Source organism: Pestalotiopsis fici (assembly GCF_000516985.1).
Source record: "Pestalotiopsis fici W106-1 unplaced genomic scaffold PFICI_Scf_4, whole genome shotgun sequence".
NCBI lineage: Eukaryota > Fungi > Ascomycota > Sordariomycetes > Amphisphaeriales > Sporocadaceae > Pestalotiopsis > Pestalotiopsis fici.
This window is the reverse complement of record NW_006917094.1, coordinates 2717854-2740341: the sequence shown is the minus strand read 5'-3', so window position 1 is coordinate 2740341 and position 22488 is coordinate 2717854. Positions and strand designations below refer to the sequence as shown.

The 22488-nt window shown below is 50.5% G+C and overlaps 9 protein-coding genes across 9 annotated transcripts; 5 read left to right on the top strand and 4 right to left on the bottom strand.

The window, feature by feature from the left end:
• Positions 1–427: 427 nt before the first annotated feature.
• On the bottom strand, positions 428–2828 carry PFICI_06845 (uncharacterized protein; the record flags this gene model as incomplete). The annotated part of the gene is made up of 3 exons (XM_007835426.1): positions 428–1408; positions 1462–1770; positions 1824–2828. The coding sequence occupies 3 exons, from the start codon at positions 2826–2828 to the stop codon at positions 428–430; spliced, it is 2295 nt and encodes a 764-aa protein (XP_007833617.1).
• A 2172-nt stretch (positions 2829–5000) lies between these two features.
• On the top strand, positions 5001–7101 carry PFICI_06844 (uncharacterized protein; the record flags this gene model as incomplete). Its single annotated transcript, XM_007835425.1, has 4 exons — positions 5001–5048; positions 5125–5362; positions 5430–5620; positions 5674–7101. The coding sequence occupies 4 exons, from the start codon at positions 5001–5003 to the stop codon at positions 7099–7101; spliced, it is 1905 nt and encodes a 634-aa protein (XP_007833616.1).
• Positions 7102–7645: 544 nt separating this feature from the next.
• PFICI_06843 (uncharacterized protein) lies at positions 7646–8779 on the bottom strand (the record flags this gene model as incomplete). The annotated part of the gene is made up of 3 exons (XM_007835424.1): positions 7646–8186; positions 8278–8507; positions 8621–8779. 3 exons carry the CDS (start codon positions 8777–8779, stop codon positions 7646–7648), a joined length of 930 nt encoding a protein of 309 aa, XP_007833615.1.
• Positions 8780–10555: 1776 nt separating this feature from the next.
• Positions 10556–11783, top strand: PFICI_06842 (uncharacterized protein; the record flags this gene model as incomplete). Its single annotated transcript, XM_007835423.1, has 3 exons — positions 10556–11321; positions 11394–11517; positions 11627–11783. The coding sequence occupies 3 exons, from the start codon at positions 10556–10558 to the stop codon at positions 11781–11783; spliced, it is 1047 nt and encodes a 348-aa protein (XP_007833614.1).
• A 381-nt stretch (positions 11784–12164) lies between these two features.
• On the bottom strand, positions 12165–13298 carry PFICI_06841 (uncharacterized protein; the record flags this gene model as incomplete). Its single annotated transcript, XM_007835422.1, has 1 exon — positions 12165–13298. One exon carries the CDS (start codon positions 13296–13298, stop codon positions 12165–12167), a length of 1134 nt encoding a protein of 377 aa, XP_007833613.1.
• A 672-nt stretch (positions 13299–13970) lies between these two features.
• PFICI_06840 (Nuclear movement protein nudC) lies at positions 13971–14745 on the top strand (the record flags this gene model as incomplete). Its single annotated transcript, XM_007835421.1, has 3 exons — positions 13971–13977; positions 14100–14302; positions 14395–14745. 3 exons carry the CDS (start codon positions 13971–13973, stop codon positions 14743–14745), a joined length of 561 nt encoding a protein of 186 aa, XP_007833612.1.
• Positions 14746–15313: 568 nt separating this feature from the next.
• On the bottom strand, positions 15314–17203 carry PFICI_06839 (uncharacterized protein; the record flags this gene model as incomplete). Its single annotated transcript, XM_007835420.1, has 1 exon — positions 15314–17203. The coding sequence occupies one exon, from the start codon at positions 17201–17203 to the stop codon at positions 15314–15316; it is 1890 nt and encodes a 629-aa protein (XP_007833611.1).
• Positions 17204–18261: 1058 nt separating this feature from the next.
• PFICI_06838 (uncharacterized protein) lies at positions 18262–19318 on the top strand (the record flags this gene model as incomplete). The annotated part of the gene is made up of 3 exons (XM_007835419.1): positions 18262–18307; positions 18391–19083; positions 19146–19318. 3 exons carry the CDS (start codon positions 18262–18264, stop codon positions 19316–19318), a joined length of 912 nt encoding a protein of 303 aa, XP_007833610.1.
• Positions 19319–20973: 1655 nt separating this feature from the next.
• On the top strand, positions 20974–21990 carry PFICI_06837 (uncharacterized protein; the record flags this gene model as incomplete). The annotated part of the gene is made up of 1 exon (XM_007835418.1): positions 20974–21990. The coding sequence occupies one exon, from the start codon at positions 20974–20976 to the stop codon at positions 21988–21990; it is 1017 nt and encodes a 338-aa protein (XP_007833609.1).
• Positions 21991–22488: the final 498 nt, after the last annotated feature.

Sequence of the window (22488 nt, the reverse complement as noted above, 5' to 3'; positions counted from 1 at the left end):
CTGCCAACTGAGCTATCAAGGGCTGGTTGCAAATCAAGTTCAAACCATGCTATATATAGCTCACATTTCTCCGCTTTCTCCATGAGTCTGATATGACTGGCTGTCCGAACTGCTGTCCGAATATTATACACGCCTCTCAACCTCACATGAGTGTTCATTTTATACACTTTGAATCTCAGCATTTAGGCTCCTTCTATACAAGCCGCTAGCTTTCTGATAGGATTTCATTCGCTAGTTTCAGACGTTGAAAAGGCTATTTACAATGCTCGATCCTTTTATAGTTGGGGATCATCCACGCACATTAGCCCCGAGTAAAACGCACAATTTTCTATCTTACATGATTTCTACAATAATATACACCTGAACGCCGACATGCTTCTACTTCGATCTTTTTGTTGTATAGATATGGAATCAAAGCACCTTGGTCCTAGGCCTCAGTCTCCGGAACAGCCCAGTCACTTGGCGTGAGGTGATACGTATCCAGCTGGCTCTTGGTCAACTGTGACGGGCTGCTGGCGAAAAGGTCCTCTCCTTTCTGGTTCTTGGGGAACGCCAAGACATCCCGCACGCTGTCGACATCACAGAGGAGCGAGATGAAGCGGTCCCAGCCCAGCGCAAAGCCAGCATGCGGGGGACAGCCTGCATCTAGGGCATCCAAGAGGTGCTTGAATTGCGCGATACCGCTCTCGGGCATCTTCAAAATCGAACGCATGACTGTTTCCTGCATGGCGCGATTGTGGATACGACGGCTACCACCTCCGATTTCATTACCATTGAGCACCAAATCATAGTGGTCTCCCCTGACAAGCCAGGGCTTGCCGTTCTCAATGTTTTCCCAGTCTTGAGCGGTGAGTGGGTCGATGGGCGCCGTGAACGGATGATGTGTAGCTTTTACACCAGCAGCTCCGCCTTGGCCCTCGCCGGGATCAATGTCGGGAGTGAAGAGAGGAAAGTTCTTGACCCAGCAGAACCTGAAGCCGATGTCGCGCTCGATTAGGCCTTTCTGGACAGCCGCGTCATAGATTGTCTTTCGCAGTCTGCCGAGTTCTGTCCAGCCCTCGCCCTTGAAATCTGTACGCTCACGGGCATGCACAATGAGCAGATCCCCATTTTGCAGGCGCGGCCAATACTTGCTCTCCATGGATGCGATTTCTTCCCCCGCCTGATGGCCAAGGGCGGAAAGACCATTAAGTGGCTTGGACTCATCAAAAACAAACACACCAGGCGCCGATGACGAACCAAACTTCAGAGTAGTCTTGGGCAGGTTCTCCATGAACTCGCGAATAAAAGCCATATGCTCGGACGGCGTATCGTTGAGCTTGAACTGTATCGCTTCCACGATCGGATCCTCCAAACTTGTGATCATCTTTTGGAAATCTTCAGACAATAAGTGTTCAACACGGCAGATCTGCAACCGTTAGCTTATTGGTTGGTCCATATTATGACCCTTTGAGCACATACACTTGTTGGAATACGAAGATCTGGCTTGTCAGTACCAAATTTTTCCATGACCTCCTTGTAGGAGAATTGCACGAGCGGATGGAAACGAAGGTCTCTCAAGGGCCACAACTTAGTGCGCCCCGACCTTTGGCTGTCGGGATCTCTCGACTTATCATATCGTGCGAAAAGTTCGCCGGCTGATGAATAAAGGACTCCCCCAACTTCACGAGGGACTTCGGAAACGCGGAGCATATGGAATACGCTGTTGATGATACCTTCCACTGTTTTCATGACGTCCTTGCGTCTAGCAAATCCCATTTCAATATCCAGCTGGTCGAAATAGTCAGTACTTGTGCTGCTCACACTCTCCCCATTCCACATACCTGGGTGAATTCAGGTTGCCTGTCCGCGCGTGAGTCCTCATCGCGGAAACAGCGAGCAAATTGAAAGTATCTCAGGATGCCGGATGCCATGAGCACTTGTTTAGACTGCTGGGGGCTCTGGGGAAGTGCATATGCTAGTCCTGGCTGGCGAGTGGGAACCAAGAATTCTCTGGCACCTTCAGGGGTTGACTTGAAAAGAACGGGAGTCTCGTATTCGTGGAATGCCATCTTCATAAGGTACTTGCGAGCCTCGAAATTGACACTTGAGCGAAGTGCCAATCGCTTTCGAAGCAAAGGATCGAATCGTAGTTGGAGGTGACGCTGCGACGGCGACCAGACGGCATCTTCAGACACAATGATATCCTTGGAGAACTCATTGAATACTTCCAAGTTATTCATCTGTATATCCCATGCAACTGGCTCAGGAGTTCCTTCGACTTGCTCGTCCTCATCTTTCCTGGCCGGACGTGGCCTGTGTTCGAGAACGCCACCCACCCTCACGGGACTGTAGGCCGGTGTGGCCTTCAGCTTTTGATGCAGATCTTTTACCCATGGCTTGTCCTCATCCTCGCGCACCTTGGACACGATCTGCACGTCTTCTAGGCCGCCCGTGTCGAGGTTGCAGAAGCTAAGCCTCGAGGACTTGTCTCTTCTTTTGCCCAAGAAGCCGTAGAGAGCGACTGTGGACCCTCGCTCAAACCCCGTGACTTGTCCCAATGTACTGTTCAATGGATGGTTTTCATTCCTTTTACCGTCGGTTTCCTGAGGGCTGTCAACAGGTTGCTCTGGTGTGCCTGCCGTGGCAGTAGGCTCAAGAGTCTGTTCCCCGGAAGAGATATCATTCTGTTCTTCCGGGACGACATCCTCAGAGGTGGTGGTCTGACTGATCCACCTCAGCTGTTTTGGGCGCGCTCTCAATGAAATGCAGTGAGTCACTGGGCTGGCGGCCGGGACATAAAGTCGGCGCCTTGCGCCCGAGAGACACCGCAGAGCAACACTCCTCATAGTGGCAGATTATCAAGACTGGTCTCAACGCCCACTACACATCCATTGTGAGAATGAGTGCCTCGAGGAAGGGATTTGATGGCTTGATACTAATGTAGATAGACGCGGATTGGGTAACGAAGGTATGCGGCTGCTAAGCTCAATGCTCAATGGCCACTAACAACTAGGCTGGTGGGCTTCAGTGGAGTGGGCTGCAGTGGGCTCACCTTTGCGCTGGAGCCAATAGTGGACTAATTGACTGCATCGGAAGCCCTTTAGGTTGGAGACGACCTCCCGCCCTCGAGCGGCGGATTAAAGCGGCCCCGCGCCGGCGCAAATTTCCAATTGCTTCAAGAAGGTCTGGAGCTCGGTAGCTTGGTAGGAACTTTTTCTTTTCCTCTTCATCCTTCCAATTCAATACAAAGTGAGTCCCTACCCTGAACCGCTCAAGCCTGCCGGGGGCCCAACCTGAAACTCTCTACTGTACGTTTTACTAACCAATCCCTCTTTTTTGCAGATGATGAAAGCCGCGTGTTCCAAATGATGTCGTTCTGCCTTTCCGAACTTCAGAACTCTCCCCTCGGGGCTTAAGTGGTTCGGTTGTGAGGAAGGGTCAGGACTATGAAATAAGCGTTCGGCACACCGACCTTGTACAATACGGACGCGACTACGGCAGCTCTGATTCCTATTTGAATCTGGTCAAGGACTGATCTGAGGTGTTTCTGTTTGTGCTAGCACTTGAAACGGCTGGGCGAACACCATTGATCCGTACCCATGCTATCAAGGTGTCTACTCACAAGAGTACCCCTCAATCAAGAGTGAGTCAAAATCAGTGGTCAGGACTCACCTCCTTACCGAGTTGAAAGCAGCTGTGAAATCCCCCCAAAGAATAAAAAACCAGACATACTTGTGTCATTACATGTTATGGCGCAAGTGTGCCATTTGTCTTGGTGATGCATGTACTTTGTTTCCTACCATTTACCTTACCTCCCCACACCACCACCTATAGATAGGTATTACATTAGTATGTCGCGGAATTGCGAGGACAGCGATTCCCATGTCCTCGATCCGTCGATTGAATGGGTATATATAGCCTAATCCAATTCTTTTCATTGCAATTGGCACCTTTCTTGGGAAATCTGACCTCGAATGACGCAACTCCGACAATATGCTACCTATTGCTCGGCGTTGGCAGTAGACCAAAAAAAATGACCTTGCTCTTGGCATGGCACTGTACTTCGGAAAATGTGCATCATTAACAACGGTGACGCGCAACACTTGCGTATCTTGATGCCCGTTGCGCTAGGTAATCAAAGGTGTCGGGGACAAAAGGCTAAGAGACCCCGCCGAAAGCTCTTGGGGCCCACGGAGGGAACATTGAACCCCTTACGGGCGCTGGACTCAGCACCAATACGATTGGACGGCAGCGCGGCAATGGATCGATCTACAGTACATTAGGAGATATGTACGTATTGTGACGGGCGCCCACTCAAAGTGCTGCTAGTCGTACGCTCGAGCCAGCCCAAGCCCATTTACCCACGTACCTATCTACCCAACCTGAACCTGATCGGCTGCTTGACCTTAGCAGAGAGACTTGCCCGGAGGCCAGTCTGATAATTAGATTGACTTTAACTACCAATACCCTTCCTTCAGGCCCCTACGCTCATTTACAATACCTTGCCAGACTTGCCTTGGTGCGCTCCGCCACTGCCTCTCCCAGCAGCCAGCGCGCCCCCGATCGCGAGCGAGCGACAAAAGTGCTGCCAAACTTTACCTGCCAACGACTATGCTGTAACTAATCTATATCATTAATCTCACTCGGAAAGAAGAACCAAGAAACAAGCACCACGTTACACAAACACACACATCAGTCCTCGTGATGACCTCCAACTCATGATCTGTCCTGCCTATCATTGATTCTTCACCGCCAACCGACCGACCGATCGACCTTCCTCCAATCTTGCTCCCGAGTCGCCGGCCCCGAGGCTACCGACGTGACGTCGCAAACCTCCCGATCGCCGTCGTCTTTGTTCACGAAAATCTTGAGCACAACGCCGGAATTGTTTGCTTCGCGCCTGCCGCCTCCTTTCCACTAGACGACTACCCTGCAAGAAAGAAACACTTCTTCAACTTTGCATTGGCTTCTTTCAACCTGTCGACCACTGCCCTTCCTTGCCTTGGCCTCAGTTCGCCATGGCCAGCTCCTTTGAAAAATCCGTCAAAGGCGCGACCAAGATAAAGGTAATTCCCCATACAGGCTTGACACGTAGAGTGGCTGCCACTCGGGGCAATCGCTTACCATGGCACATGGATTTAGGCCGCGCCGCCCAAGACGAAATACATTGAGCATATTCTGGTTGCTACACACTCCGGCGAGGCCGGGGTCGCGGAGGTCTTTAGAGCTTTACAAAATAGGTTGCGCGACTCTACATGGACCGTCGTCTTCAAGAGCTTAATCACCGTTCACCTCATGATCCGTGAAGGCTCTCCCGATGCCACGTTAGCGTACCTTGCCCGGCATAGGAATATGCTGGCTATCAGCTCTTTTACCGATGGTGCGTTGTCCGCGCTGCGATTCGTATCTTGGTTGCGAGCCAGAGACTGACCCCTTCGGATAAATAGCGCAAACTCAAGGTCGAAATATCAGGCATTATGCTGCCTATCTCACAGAACGAGCGAGGGCGTACAGAGATACAAAGGTGGACTGGGTCAGGACCAAGGAGACCCGGTTAGAAAAGCTCTCAGTAGAGAAGGGCCTCTTGCGGGAGACCGAGGTCATACAGCGTCAACTGGCTGCTCTACTGAAGTGTGATGTAGGTGCTGCTAAGCTCTGGCAAGGGCCATTCAGCTGATATACTCTGCACAGGTTCTCGATGAGCCTGAGAACGAAATTACCATCACCGTGTTCAGACTTTTGGTTCTCGACCTGCTTCAGCTATTCCAGGTACTCAATCAGGCCATGATCAACATCCTCGGCCACTTTTTCGAGATGTCAAAACCAGATGCTGAGCGTGCCATGGAAATCTACCGAACGTTTACCCGTCACACCGATTTCGTGGTGCAGTACTTACAGATAGCAAGACAGTATGAACACCACACACGAGTCGAAGTGCCCAAATTAAAGCACGCACCGGTCAACCTGGGCCGTCAACTCGAGGACTACTTGAAGGACACAGATTTTGAAGTTCACCGGAGGCAATATTTGGCCGAATTGGACGTCAAGAAAACCGGAGCTAGCAGCTCAAAGACAAACAAGGCTGATGCGGTCGCCACGGCAAAGCAATTTCCTGATGCCAGTACGAATGGCGCATCTTCTCAAGGAACATCACAGCCGCCTGGAGCTGCGAAGGGCCCGGCCCCTGATCTGATCGATTTCTTCGACTCTATTGAGCAAAACCAGCAACCCATGGCAACAAGCCCGCAGCAGCTACAGCAACAGCAGCAGCAGTCATTGCCGCAACCAAATATCGGGAACCCGTGGGCTACGGCTGGGCAGTTCAACAACATGCCACAGCAAACAGGCCAGCAGTTCCCGGCCAACAATTTCATGCCCCAACAAGATGCCTTTTCCAACGGGTTTCAGCAGCAGAATACGGGTGCCTTCAACGTCCAACAGCAGCAAGTACCGCAGCAACAGCAATTGCAGCCAAACTTTACCGGCGCCGGCTTTGGAGGGTATACTCCGCAACCCCAGCAGAGCTTCAGCCCCGGTGGTCTTGCCCCTATACCACAGAATTCTGTGGCTTCCTTCCAAACAGGAACCTTGTCGCCTCCCATGCAAACTGGACTGCAACCGGGCCAGCAAACGACGAACCCCTTCCGGCAATCGATGCTCATGGCCAACCCAACCGGCATGTCAAACCAGATGCCGTCCTTTACAAATGCTGCCAGTCCGCCAGCTGCTTCTTTACCGCAGCGCCAGTCTACGAATCCCTTTGCGCGGTCTTCGTCAAGTCCTTTTGGAAATAATGGTTCTACTTCTCCATTCCAGTCACAGCCTCAACAAGCGCCAGCAGCCCAACCGTTGCAGCCTGCGCAAACGGGTACAAACCCTTTCGCCAAGAACTTTGGAGGTGGCACAGTTCAACAAGCCCAGCGACCTCAAACAAGCAGTGGTGCGCTCATGCCCCAACCTACTGGAAGTACAAACCCGTTTCGCCAGGGCGATTTCATGAACCACCAGACGGGACTGGGTTGGCAGCACAACCAAGGAAGAATAGGGGGCGGCTTTGATGAGATACAGTCGACACCAGTCTTCCCGAGGCCCAGCACGGGGGCAGCTTGGCAGAGCTAATAAGACTCTGATGCTTACACCTGAAAGTTGAACCGTAAGCACCAACTGACAAATAGCAGATTCAGTCAATGAATAGTCACTGGTTTGTCAACGAGAATGTCTCTGCTCGTACAAGTGGAGTGTTTGTCAAATGTAAAGTGTAACATATATCGCGACCCGGTGGAGGGTGTCAGGCATAGAAGCGTGGCGTTTCTTGGGTTGTCCTTGGGTCTTTCCTTGCTTGAATACACTTTTGCGAGGCGCGACTGCCCATGACCTTGGAGCAATCATGACCCAATGGCCATCATTACATTGCCCTGTCCGCTTGCAGCTTGTATCGTGATGTTTGTGAGACCAGCAATCAAGTTTCAATAGCAATTTTTGACCAATAGAAGTGCTACCAAGCAAAATATATTTCCTGTCAAACTGAAACGCTAGCAATATACAGACGTGCCGGTTCGTGACTCACGCGTTGCAAACTAAAAGTTGATAGATTATTGATCTCCCTATATATCGTCAAGTCGTACGTATTATGTCCTATCTTTGTCACGGTGATCTCTTTCCCTCAACGACCCGCATTCACCTTGTCAAATACAGAACCAATGTTTCTAGTCGGAACACCCTTCTTGGCCGTGGCTGGATCCATGTCATCCAAGTCCTTTCCTGAATCAGCGCGAGTATGTCCCTTTTGGTAAGTCGCGCCCTCCATGGCAGCAGTGGCAGCAGCCGTGGCGGCGGCAGACTGGGCGCCGCCCTGGGTGCCCATGTTGCCCGCGACTCCACGAGTGCCGGTAGTAGCGCTGCTGCCCATGTTGCCCGAGGCCGTGTGGCCCGACGACAAGATGTTGCGGAAGCCCTTGTTGCTGCCGGAAAAGGAGGCATCCGAAGTGTCGGGCACGCCCTCGAAGCGGTGGTGGTCGTGCTGGCCGCCCGCGCGGGTGCCGCCGTGCTGCTGAAACTCGGACATGCTGATGGCCGGCAGCGTCGAGGTGGCGTGGTGCTGGGCCACGTTGTGGTGCGTCTCGTGGATCGGCACCGTCGTGTGCACCACGTGCGGCTCGACCGTTTCCTTGTGGATGACGGGCTGATAGGTCTCGTGGACATGACTGTAAGAGAAAGAGAAAAGTTACAAGTGTCAGTCAGATTTTGATAACAAGGTGAAAACAAGTGTCTATCGTAATTATGAAAGTGTCTCACTGGTGAACGTGTTCGCCCTGGACTACGGGAGCATGGCTCTGCGTCTGAGTAGTCTCCATCCGTCGAGACTGGTCCGCAAACTTGGCAGACTCGGCATCGAGGGCTGCCCGGGTTTTGGCTTCATCCCGGTGGTCGAGCTGTCGGTGCTCTGTCTGGCCGAGATTGTGGTGGTGCTGTTCCGAAAGGACCTCACGCTCTTGGATCGGTTGGACGGTATGGTGGTAATGATCCTGTTGTTTTGTGATATATGATTTAGTATCTATTCTGCTAGATTATATATGTGTATTGGCTGTATCTTCCAATAACAACCAAGCAGAAGCCAAACAGACTTTAGAGGACTGACCTGATGGATTTCCTTGTCAATGGCAGTGTTGATTTCCTCATGCTGCGAAGGCCGGACGGTCTCATGTTGCACTGCCGGGTTGACACTCTCATGAACGGTTGTGTCGTGATGTCCAGACTTGGACATGAAGTTGGAGATGACTTCCTTGGTCTTGTTCATTGTGACCAAAATTTCACTGCTGGGATATAGTTTGTTGGGGAAAATATGTACCTATAAGCTGTTGTTCAATGAACATGAAAGTCTGGAAAGATTGCCGAGAGCAGGCAGACCTTATTATCCACGAGCCGTCTCCCCCAGGATCTGTTTGTTATTACATGATACTTCCGTCATTGACCATAGCAACCAACCATCTCCCGAGTCTATCTCCCAGACGATCCTCTATTTTCCCCGACTTGGATAGAAGAACTCAAAATTGTGCCTCGATCGAATTCAAGATAGGCTGGCCGATTTGCCGTTTGAACTTGGCAGTGCGGATAACAGGATATTCTTGGTCTGTCCCTGCGCCGTCCGTTACCACGCATTTCCGCATTTCTTAAAGCTTTGAATTTCCAAGATTCATCTAGATTACATCAGGTTTAAATGATGCACAATGAGGCCATTTGGTCGTTTGCCATGTGAAGTGAGGGGTGTTCATGGCGCAACTTTGAGGTGGATTATAGAACTAGGAGAGGTGTCATTGGCTTTGGTCCAAGTATAACATATAATACTAATCATTTAGCGCATATAATGAAATTAGACAGCTTCTCTCAGCACGGAGTGAAAATAATGAATGTAATGAATGACACTATTGTGATCGAGTGGTCGAGACTTGCTGTTGTCATGATGCTATGCATCATTCCCAAGTCTAGTTCAAACCTTAAAACGGTACGGATTCCAGCGGTTCTATCCTCTGTTGACGTGGGGGACCCGTTGGTCAAGAAGGACACCAGAAATACTTTTTGTCTGTTTGAGGCCTCGGCCAGCGGCGGATCATCCGGACCGTCGAGTGAATTGGGTTTCTGCCTAGGAGACTAAGCATCATAGGCACTCGCTCATGTCTTGATAAAGTTTAACGAACATGGTGACGATGGTCAAAGTGTTCAATCAGCTTTGAAGTTTTGCTGTTAGGTGTGGTCCAAATCTGTGTGTGTTTCAGTCAAAATCCGAAAATGCGCCTTCGGTAAATCAGGATACCCAGCTCTTGGAAGGATACAGATTCACTACCCAATGAGATCATATTTCATTGACAATAATACTGTCCGCTAAATTGTTTGAAAACTCATGTCAATGAACGGTACTGGACACGACTGGCTCTCGGCAAAAATTTATGGTTGCAAACCATTTTAAACTCTCGCAATGACTGCGCTTCAAATGCCTGCCCCCAACTTGTAGGCACGTAAAGGGTGTGAGGTGTCGCAATTGATGGAAACGCACCAATGAAATGACTTTAATATTGTAGTTCCTAGCAGCCCAAGAAGATTAGTCCTTGAAAGCTATTCAAGTCCTCTTGGGCCCCCCCCCCCCCCCCCCAACTCTGTGGCGTCGGGACTTTCCATGCTGACATGATGAGAGCCGAGAGCATCAATCTACATTCAAGCAAGCTCCTTTGCTCTGAAACTAACACTGGGGAGTATGACTGAGTGGTTCTGAGTCGTGGGATCGACTGACATCATCCGGTCCCTGGAACTCAGTGTTCTGCGCAACCTAGAAAGAAGTTATACGCGGTGAAACATGAAATTTTGTGCTTTCAGATACTTGTAATTGGCCAATCATACTCTTTATGCCGATGGATGTCCGACCCAATACGTGGCTTCACATATCCTGTAGCGGAGATAGACCGCTTGTAACCAGTTCGTGACATAGCACCCGCCGGCGCCGAGGGCAGGCGTTGCGAGTAAGCCGAGCAATCTCAGTCAACTTTCCCGGGGCCCCAATCGGCCATCACATCTGCCCTCCATGTCGCAAAAGGCGAGAGACATCGTGGATAGGATCAGGGGTAGATTCAAGAGGATGATGTTGCGGAGGAGGATGAGGAAGAAGTCCGAGTTTGGCGACTGGGGGAACAGCGGCCCCATGGTACCTGATCGTGCCACCGACGATCATATCGCGGATGTGGCGCCGGACGAGGTGCAAACAACTGCTATTGCTGCTGCTGCTGGAGGTGAAGGCGGCGGCGGCGGCGGCGGCGGCAGTAGAATCATTATCAACGAACCAGCGCCGAATCTAAACGATGTCCGCATCGAGTATCCGGAGCCCTACGACCTGGGAACCGTCCGGACTAGCGAGTTGGCACCGAACCTCAATGATGTCCGGATTGCCAGTTTCGCGTCAAATGACTTGAGGACCGCCGTCATCGCCGTGCATGAGCCTGATCCAGAGCCAGAGCCAGAGCCTCAGCAGCGTGAGCCCGCAACTACTACGCGTGTGCCTCAGGTTCGGTTCCAGGATGATCACGAGGCGAGTTCAGAGTACAGCTCTTTACGGGACAGCGAGGAGCTTATCCGGGGAAACATGGGCACTCGGCCGGACGTCGTCAAGCCACTGAACATCAATCGAGAGAACCGACAGGAAGAGCCCTATCTATCAACACATCTCGGGGTTCCACGAACCAATGCGTATCAAGTCTCCCCGGGCACCGAAAGACATTCCGCGCTCAGCCAAACATTCAATTTCGATCCCACGAGCATTGATCGTGTGGATGAAAACATCACTGAAAATCCGCGTAGGTGAACCTATACAGAACTGACAAGAAATCTTGCTCGTTCTAATCATTCTTCTCACACTTGCTTTGCAGCTGTCACGCATGAGACCGTTTTTCCTCATGTCCACGAGATCAGGGAGGAGCAAATCTATCGCGATATACACACATATGACCATTACCATTATGTGCAACCAGTTTATGATCTCGAGGTGTTACCGTAAGTTAATTCCCATTGGAACTTACACAAGACATGTTCGCAATACACCACCCAACCACAAGGTGATACAAGAAAACAGTTGATCTGCTAACACGGAAACTCTTGATAGGGCACGGCACTTTGCTCCTGCTGCCGACGGTCAGTTGCGCGAAGTTTCGGCGCGGGATTTGCCAGAATGTACTGGGGCGAATCAGAAATGGTCCATCATGGAGAACGAATCAGTGAATGCCAAACGCCAAGCAGAAATACCCCGTGTGATAAATTGAGGTGTGCGACGGTTTCTCTAGTCTCAATACCCCCCAGCAGAATAACATGTGTTGTTTAAATGACCCGAATCAGATCATGTCAAGTATAGCGATAGGCTACTTCCATAGCGGCGTGGTTTTCTCCTCATAGTGAAGCTGCTTTTGTAATTGATCGATGAGTCTAGCGGTGTGTAAGGAACATTGTTTTATATCACTTGAGGATGTTTCGTACTGCGCTGTAGCATTACGGAGAATCGCCCATGGAAGAATAAGCATGTTTGCATGACACTCAGAAAACCAGTCTCATAGTTTTGTCATCAAGAAGGTATTATTCTATTGGCAATCTATTTTATCCCGAACGCCCGTCGCTATGCACTGTCAACCTAAACAATCCCTGTTCATCTATACAAAAACATCGTCGATGACTTTTCGTGACCCAGTTGTGAGCTGCCCGCTCGTCTTGTTTCTAGCAGCAGCATCTCGAGCTCCTGAAGTGCCTATGGTCCTCTGCTCGGCCGCCTTTTCGTCGCTGACAATGACGCCGAGTCCCGCAAAGGCTTCAAACATGGCACGCGCAGTATATTCGTGTAGGCTGTATCCACCAACTTGGTGCCCCTTGTCTGTCTTTGCTTTGGCCAAGTGCGGGTTTTCGTATTCGCTCTGCAGAGCATACCGGCTGGGTTCCAAGTGGATGCCGGCGTAGGGGCTGTACGGCTTATTCCTGTCTTCTTCATCCGCAGAGGGTCCAGTCCTCTTCTGCCGCAAGCCACGGATAGAGATTCCTCTCGATCCTTCCAGACTCGCGCCAAAGTGGTCGCCATTCATCTTGGCGAGCTTGGCCTTCTTCGTTGCCAGAATTCTTGCTTGGATTTCAGCGGCGCTGCCAGATTCTCCTCGCGCGAGGGCCTCCATTACCTCCTGGTTCAGTTTGGCCTCCTCGGCCTTTGCCTCCTCCTCTTGTTGCAAGAGCTCCGCTCGCCGTGCTGCAGCCGCAGCATCTGCCTCTTTCTGTCTCTTGAGTCGCAGTGCCTCGGCCTCGCTGCCCTTCTTCTTGTTCCTCTCTATTTCCGCCTTGTGTTGTTGTTCGTAGTCGACCAGCTTTGCCTCGGCCTCCATTCTTTCAGAGTCTTCGCCGTAGACGAGAGAAAACGTCAGGTCCTCTACATCTTGGAGGTAATTATTGTAGTCCCGAAGCGTCTCAAAGTCGTCCTGGGTATTATTGAACACGGCAGCCACTCGCTTCCGTATATCGACCTCGCGCTGAATACTGAGATCGGCAAACATGGCCTCGCGAAAACCCTTGAGGCGGAGAGTCTTGTTACAACTAGCATAGGGGCATTGCGCCGGGCCAGACTTGAAGATGGTTTCGACACATTGCGAGCACATTGGGTGGTAGCACTCTGGATTGATCTTGAAGGTCATGGTCGTGTTGAGGTAGCGATTGCGCTTGCACACAGGACAAATGTCCTCGGGGACGACATTGGCAGCATTGAGAGGGCGCGTAATGGTTGTGGCGCCAGGGCCTTTTCGTGACATGATTGCGGTTCTTCGAGCTTGGCTACTCGTGTTCTTGGAGGATCAAGGCAGTTGAGCAGTTGAGAGACGCGTCGGCGCCTGTGGCAAGTTTCAGCTCTTGTTTGCGCTCGTATTGGCTGTACGCGTCCACAAGAGTGTACTGTCTGGTGGTGGCGTTGCAAAGCGACGTGAATTTGATCTTGGGTGAGGCAGGACAACTACTCAGAAGGTCCCAGAACAACCCTTGATTGAACGTCTTGTAACCGATCGCTGGTCTAGTCAAGCAAGAGTCGCGTCTAATCAAGGAATCTGCGCAAAAATCCGAAGCCAAGATCGCTGCTCAATTTGTTTGTTTAAGAATGCTGGACTCAAAACCTCCCCGAGGAGGATCACAAAATGTAGTACTCAAGCAGACGGCTGCAGTGATAAATCTTAAGATGGGAGAGCTTCAGCTGTACATGGTACGACTCAGCGATTACGAGCCCCTAGATCAGCCTTAGATAAGGAAACTCCCCAGGGGATGCCCCTCCAAGGGAGGTACCTACCCTGGACATTGGTCCTGAACCAGGGTAACTGCCCCGCGATTTCTCAGCATTCTGGAGAGTTCCAAAAGCTCATGTACTTTCACCCGCTCGTGAGCATCACTCAGGCTCTCAACACAACACAGCAAAAGTACATACAGTGACGGCCAATATGTCTGGTAAGTCGCCGAGATAATTCTAGGTTAATCTGAATCAAAGAGGCCACACCAGCTGCTCTGGATCTTTCAGTCCGATCATGTCGCGTCTAATCAACCACCAACTAACATATCTACCTTTCAAGATCCCACGCCTGAGCAAGAGGCGGCTGCGCGCGCCCAGGAAGCCAAGGAGCAGGCCGCTCTGCCCTACAAATGGACTCAGACAATCAGCGAGCTCTCTGTCCTAATCAATGTGCCGGGTAACCTCAAGGGCAGAGACTTGGTGGTGGACATCAAAAAGACAAAGCTGGTGGCAGGCATCAAGGGCCAGGAACCAATCATCAGCGTATGTGCAATACAACAATTTATACCCCCGATGAAGCCCCAGAGTCTCTTGGGATTCGAACTCAGGCTAATACTAGAGATTGCGAACAACAGGGTGACCTCGCCCATCCCGTACTGGTCGACGATAGCACTTGGACTTTGACCTCGGCGCCCGACGGTACCAAGAACATCGAAATTCACCTCGACAAGACCAACAAGCAGGAGTGGTGGGCGCACGTTGTCACGTCCGCGCCCAAGATTGACGTGACCAAGATCGTACCCGAGAACAGCAAGCTGGGGGATTTGGTCGGCGAGACCCGCGGCATGGTCGAGAAGATGATGTACGACCAGCGCCAGAAGGAGGCAGGCCTGCCGACCAGCGATGAGCAGAAGAAGTTTGACATACTCAAAAAGTTCCAAGATCAGCATCCAGAAATGGACTTTAGCAACGCCAAGATCACGTAAGCTATGCGACAAAGTAGTATAAAAGCCGGAACAAAACCAAAAAAGGATACGGAGCATTGCGCAAAAGAAAACAAGCAAGAATCATATTGTCTATTAGCCATGTCTACATAAGCTGGAAATGTCAAGGGTGAAACGAATCGCACAAAACCACAGTACGGGTGCAAACCACGGGTTACGGCGTCAGAGAGCCCTTGTAGCTTTGATCTTGGAATCGCGAGTAATGACATAGCAGATTGAGTGCTGCTAAGCATCAATTGTCAGATTGAAGCGTTCCGTTTTTGCAGTTGCATATCTTGTTGGCAACATTTTAGACGTTGACGTGTATAAGAGAAGAGACGGGGTAGGCTACCCCTATACCTACCTGAGTCTGTCACCGGGGCACTCAGGATATAGTCAAAGCATGATACTTATGCCTGTGGATCTTGGGAGGATACTTAGTCAATGCACTTGTTTTTCCCGTCACGTTGGTTTACACATGTCCACTATCACCGTTTCTGTCGAGATTGATCGCGCCCGAGAACAAGAAAACCAGAAGTCTCATGATTGAGTTACTGAAACTTTCTGAACTCTAGGATTTGGCGAGTCTTGCTGCTTTGAAGCGACTCATGCGCTTGGGACCGCCCTCCTCTTCATCCAATGGCTGGATGGGTGACTCATCTTCCTTCATGAAGCCACCCTGCTTTTGAATCATCCGATTACGAACCTTGTGGTACTCGACTGCTGCTTGTTGTTTGAGCATGTCAGCGTCGAACTCGTCCGGTTCTCTCGCCGTGTCGGTTGGGGCACGCTCTAAAACAGCCGTTGCCATGGTCTGTCCTTCAGGGCCAGAAGGTGCAAATTGCTGTTCCGAGACTGGTACTTCAGGACTGATGACTGAGCCATCCGATGCCACTGGCGCCTTGAATGTGGGACCTCCGTTAGCTGCGCCGTCGCCGCGAGCCATCTTGAACCTGGATGCCTTCTTAGCCACGGGCGCGGGCGCAGAAGCTGGCAGAGCCGCTGGGCTCTTGCGTTCCACAATGTCCGACAGTGGATCAACTTCTGGTGTTTGAGGTTTGACTGGGGGTACAGCAGCTGGTTTTACTGCTGGTGCAGGAGCAGACTCCTCTGCAACATCCAAAGTCGATGCAAAGCGGACGTTCTTCTTGGCATCGGATGCTACCTCGGGTTTCAGGCTGCTGGCGCTGCTGTTCGGAACAGAGCCCGGTACAGCATCTTCATTCTTGACGCGAATTTTGGCGATACCCTCCATCATATTGTCGGTGTCGTTGGAATTGCTGGCATCATCTTTGGTCGAAGATTCAAAGGTATGGTTTCGTAGTCGCTGCTCGATCTCCAGCATTTTCTGACGGTACTCGTCATTGATGTAACTGGCTTTTGACCTGCCCCACTGGTCTTCATCCTCTGTATCATAGTCTTCATCTTCGTCAAGATCCCAGCCGTCTTCGTCGTCATCGGTCACGGCTCCATCTTCCAACGTGAGCTCGGCAATGACTGGGTTCAGTTCAGACAGATTATACTGGAGCATGTCCCTTCGAAGTTGTGCATCGTCTTCATCCTCATCATTAGGAATGCGAGGATCTGAAATCATGGCCTCCTGCTTGTTTGCCTCCCGCATCAGCTCATCGATAGAAGCCGCCGTCAGAGTCATGTATTCGGGCTGTGTATCAGCCAGCACCTCTGCTGCCTTGGTTTCCTCCGTGAATCTGACGCTCTTCTTTTCTGTCTGAGGTTTGGCTGGTTCTTCGTTGACTGCAGTCATCTTTTCCTTTGGCGGGACAGACGCGGACGAGGGTTTCGAAGAGGGCAGGCGCACTGGTGCTTGGGCCTTTTCGGCAGGCCGCTCGACTTCCTTGCCCTTCTTCGAAACAGTTGCGGGGGCTGAGGGGATCTCTTTCAGCCCAGCCTTCTCCAAAGCTTCCATTAATTGCGGTTGGTTGTTTCCGGGTGTGCGCAGACTATATGAGATAACATTGTCGTCTTCGTCGAGCTCCTCCAGGATTTCCGTGACTGGTAGTCCACTGTCGTCCTCTGGATATTCGTCGTCTGGTATGTATTCGTCTTCCGACGTAGATGAATCATTGTCATGCTCGACTGTGAGCGACAACTCCGTCTCGATCGCGATAAGTTGCTTCTCCAACGTGGAGATGTTTCGTCCAACATAGTCGGCTCGGTTGACCAGCGTACTGGTGATCTGGTCGCGTCTCTGGGTGTTTTTCTCGCCGAAAATGTTTGCGAGTTCTTGTTCCTTGACCAGTCTGCCTTTGTAGGCTGCGCGCACCTTCTGAATCTCGCTTGGCGGAGCATCAGAGGGCACCGAGTCCAGTTCCCGCTTCAGGCCCTCGTAGTCTTGCTTCCATTGTCGCCATTCGTCCAAGAGTGCGCGGGTTCTCTGGGCGGTTTCTTCGAGTTTTTGTCTCTGCTGCTCGAGCTGCTCAATGCTGCCGTCTGCAGACATGGTGTGTAAAGAGGCAAAGGAAGTAAGAATGCGACGTGGATTTGAGAAGGGAGGAGGAGCGTCGCATTGGATCAATGCATGGAAATTTCCAGTAACTGTCACTTGATGTTCCTGTCAAATTTTAGGCGGGGCCAATTGCCAAGACCCACATGCACCTTTATCGCAAAACGGCGCTAAAGAGTACATTAGAGAGGGACCTTGGCAATCCATATATTTGGTAGCTTTGTTGTAGCCAATATTAATGAACTTGAATGAATAAACCATTGAGGTACGTATGCCCATGAGATTTTGCTTTAGATTAGTGAATTTACTTGAGAGAATTCTGCGGATTGTTTCCAACAGACACCCCTGCCAATAGAAAGTCAGGCACTTTAGAGACGGGACTGATCCTAGATCGTCGCCGCCCCAGTTTTGCTTCTCTTCCATAGCTGGAGGTTGACAACGTCTTATAATACTTGCAAGGACTTCATTCACATTTTCAAGCATATACCAGACCTCCGAACACCCGAATCACAAGAAAACCATGCTATCGATTCTCATATTAAAATTACATCTTTATAGTCGAGATGATATCATCATCTTATACTTGATGGAGACTCTTTGCGGGAGCTAAAAGTACAGTCATCCCACAGTGGAACCCGACAGCCCGCAATGGAGTATAGAGTTTCGACTCTACCTTAAACTGCGTGTTGGATTACTGCAAATTGGTCCTCTGCCGCCCCATGCCAATGATTTAGCGGACTGCTGGGGCCTTCTTGGGTCTGACATAGCTTCCAGATACTGAAGCAGTAAACACATGGTTTGGCGTCATGCGCGACGCTTGTAAGCAAGAAAGCCGACGCGGCCGATTCGAGCTGTGTATAAATTCCCGCCGCTGCTCAAACGGCAAAGTTGAATATAGAGATTCCATCTCGATCATATAACGTTGAAAATTTGGTGATTCATCGTGTCCCTAATTCCGTGGTAGAACCTAATGGCAATATTCTCGATACTCAAAGAATATTGACCTCGCTCCTTGTGCTTGACCTTGAGGGTGTCACGATTTACCATTACTTACGATGCCTCCTCCAAAAGGAACAAAGACAAATCCGCTAGAAGGTCCAGGTATGTACCTATCTGTTTATCTGGTTCAAGAAGATTAGTGTCAAGTGGATCTCGGTCGAGGTCCGTCACTAATGCCATGGCAGCCGACTATGACATGACCAGCGACGTGCACAGTGATACATATCCAGCGATTGATCCGACCAAGGCCAACTTCAAAGGCAAAGCCGTCTTCATCAGCGGCGCCTCCAGAGGTCTGGGTCGCGCGATGAGTGTCTCGTTTGCCAAGGCCGGCGCGTCCATGATCGCCCTGGGAGCCCGGGGCGACACGTCGGAGACGCAACGGGCAGTCAAGGACGCCGCGGCAGCAGCCGGGAAGCCCGCCCCAAGTATTCTACCCATCAAGTTTGACGTTGCCGACAAGGACAGCGTCGGCGCTGCGGCGTCAAAGGTTCGAAGCGAGTTTGGCAGGGTGGATATCGTCATTGCCAATGCCGCCGTCCTCGAGACTGGCAAGATTACCGAAATGGACCCCGATGCATGGATCCGAACCTTTACGACCAACACTGTTGGCCTTTACCTATTGTATCGATCTTTCATTCCGCTGATGCTTGAAGGAGGCGACAAAACTATTGTCACGGTAAGCAGCGTCGGCGCTCACCTCGTAGGACCTGAATATAGCGCCTATCAAACCTCTAAATTCACAGTCCTCCGACTGGCAGAATTTGCATGCGCAGAGTATGGCGATCAGGGTTTATTGGCATATTCCATCCATCCCGGCAATATCCCAACAGACATGGTCGGTGGTATGGAAGGACTTGCGCCCGGTTTGAAACACAGTGAGTGCCTTTTAGGCTGATTGTGTGTGTAGAGATGTTGCACCAGCTGACTTGAGGCGCAGTATTTGTTGATACACCACAGCTCAGCGCAGACTCTCTTGTCTATCTGACGTCAGAGAAGAGGGACTGGCTTGCTGGGAGATATATCAATACGACCTGGGATTTGCCCCAGCTCATGGCGAAGGAAGATGTTATCGTATCTGGAGATAAGCTCAAAGTTAGGCTTGTAGTATAATTCCATCACGTTATGCCCTTTGGTGGAAGAAAAGAAAAGACGCCGAAATGAGGTTGTAATGGTAGTAATTTTGATAAACTGACGATGTTTACTCAGGCCTGGGGACTTTTGGAAACAGGTTCCAGATAAGCATTGTCAGCAAGTCGGTCTTGAATTGTCGCGTCGTACAAGGCCTTGGGTGAGCGCGAGAGACGAAACCGTAAAGCCACATTTGTCTCAGTCCCAATGGCGTAGGTGTCGCAAATATAACATCAGTACCCTTCTGACTATTGGGCGAGGTGCGAGACTGTAAGGACGAATCCTATTCCTAGCATCCATCAGGTTGTAGGAGCGTTGATTACACACCACTGTAAGAACTTCATTTTCGAACCGGCCATATGATCGACTGGTGGCCGTGACATGACGTGGCAGGAAGTGGAATTGATCCAGATTGCCGGGTGGACAACGTGGAATTTAGTCAACCATTTAAGAATACTAAGTTTACGGGCCGTGCTTACAAAAATCTAACGTCTTGAGTTTCGGACGAAAAAAGGACCAAATAAATGCATACCTAAATGGCGGGCGGCTTTGGAGCCTCGCACTTTAGAGATGACCGAATCATATGGTATCTGAAACTTCTCACGGGCGATTTATAAGATAAATCCGGAGCGGAGATAATGCCTAAGTGCTTTGTTTACGGGATATTCAGTATGCGCCGGAATATTAAGTAATGATCAGCCTTATACGTGACAGGGGCATTCTCTGATTTTTATTCTAGTCAGGGGGGGACATCGGCGAAAAAGAGAGAGTTCGCACCGATGGTACCCCTGTTTGATCGGCTCGCGAGTCTAACTTTCGCCGACATAACGACGATTCAAGACGGCGTGGCTGTCACTTACTCCATATCCAGCTAGTCCTTGGCGCCACCATTGATTAGATATCCAGTGAGCAGATCTGGATTCTGCACCCTGATCCAAGTCATTAGCCATGGACCATGGACCAGCTCGATTGTAACTGCAGTCTGGGCCTTGAACAAGCAACGGAGCTACTCGGACGTAGCTGCACATGGTCTCCGAATACTCTTTCTCAGTGCACCCAAAGGCGGGCTGACGTTAGCTTGGGCCGTAGTCGCGGCCTTTTGAAAATAGCGAGATCAGATAGTAGTCCTAGACACCTAAGCAGGCAGGTAGGCAGGGAGCAGGAAGAGGAGGGAAGGGCAATGCGACTCGTGTGTTATTTCTGTTGATATAATAAGTCGACGCTTGGCCTGCATTCATGCACTCGAGAAGTCAAAATCAAAAAAGCGCCAATATACTCCAGACAAACAGTATACCTGTTCAATAAAAACTATCTCGACATTGTGTTTCTTTTGAATCATCCTGCCAGACACACTTGCTTGTTAGATCAAGTCTGACGTACGACGACGATTGTACTCCAACCGCGCAGTCTACCACGCGGCAACGATTTCGACACAAAGAAGTCTGGAACACCACTACCACCATTTGCGGAGGTGTAATCCGATGCAACGAATCGGCTGAAAACGTTCGACCATTTCGATCTGCTGATCACAAAATATTCCAACCACGATTCCGATTTCTCTGTCGACCAAACAAAATAAAACAAACACGACCCTGTAACACCTGTTCTACCCATAGACAAAAGATACACATTACAAAATGTCGTCCACTTCAGGACCACCTTACATGCCAGCGATCGCGCAAGTTGGCGGCCTACCAACTGTCGCGATAGACGTGCCAATCTCAGCATGCCTGTTGTTCTTGTACGTCTGCCTGGCAGTAGTGCACATGACGATATTCCAAGTCAATCTCAGGCGTGACCACAAGTTTTTGTTCTCTGCAATGCTTTTTGGTCTATCCATGGCACGCACAGCAGCCTTGACCATGCGCATGGTCTGGGCAACACACCAGGATAATGTCCGGATTGCCATGGCGGCTGGCATATTGACCCAAGCCGGCGTGATTGTCGTCTTCATCGCCAACCTCTTCTTTGCGCAACGCATTGTGCGCGCATATCACTCCACCTTTGGCTGGGCCAAGGGAACTCGCCTCGTTTTCCGCTTCCTCCTCTTCTCCATTATTGCATGCTTGATCATGGTCATTGTGTGCACCGTTCAGTCCTTTTATACGCTGGACACGAGTATCAGGAGCAAGGATAGGGATGTGCAGTTGACGGCGGGTACCTATTTGGCCTTTCTCTCATTTGTGCCCGCTCCGGCCGTCATCATTGCCGCTCTCATTCCTAGCAAGAACCACGTCGAAAAGTTTGGCCAGGGCCGCTTCCGGACCAAGATTATGCTCTTGGTCTTCACTTCGCTGCTCCTGACGGTGGGATCTGGCTTCAGGATCGGAACCAACTTTGCACCTCGGCCCATCACCAACCCTGCGTGGTATCACAGTCGGGCATGCTACTATTGCTTCAACTATGTCATTGAGATTATTGTCTCAAGCTTGTACGCGGCCATCCGCTTTGACAGGAGATTCCACATCCCCAACGGCGCCAAGGGCCCTGGCGACTATGCAAAGGGCCAGCTTGCCATCAATACCGAGTCAGAGGCATTTGGCCCAGCTGACAACACTGATGAGGAAACTATGCACGAAGAGCCCTCGTCATCTGTAGCAAACTCGGAGAAGAGATTCGGGCCTGGACAGGATAGGGCCGGGGCCATTGTGTAGGCGCCAACAAGGAGATGAGCGTTGCATAACGATACCCAATTCATTTGTATTACTCAGCATCATAGAATCAGCGAAAAGGACCATAGACATAATGACAATTTTCTACTCATCAGAGATTTGATTGGGTCTTCAACTACAAGTGATTTCATGCATGCCAAGCTTTAGCTTAGAATCAAGACAGAACATAAGAATAAAGAACAGTCCAACATAGGTATATGGATATTTCCGACCGCAATCTCCTTCTTTTGCTATCATGCTGCCATCACATGCACAATATATGGAAGTCTGCGGCGGAACAATCAATATGTCCAAGGCATATTCAAGGTTCGAGACAAGGACTGTCTCTGACATGGCTTACATCATAAAACAGACATACATCGCGGGCCGAAGCTAAGCATTTCACGCGTTTCATGATAATCAAATTCGTAATACTGATGGATGATGAGTCGTATAGAAATGGCTTCAATCTGTTTTCCTTCCAAATCTGCGACTCTCAAA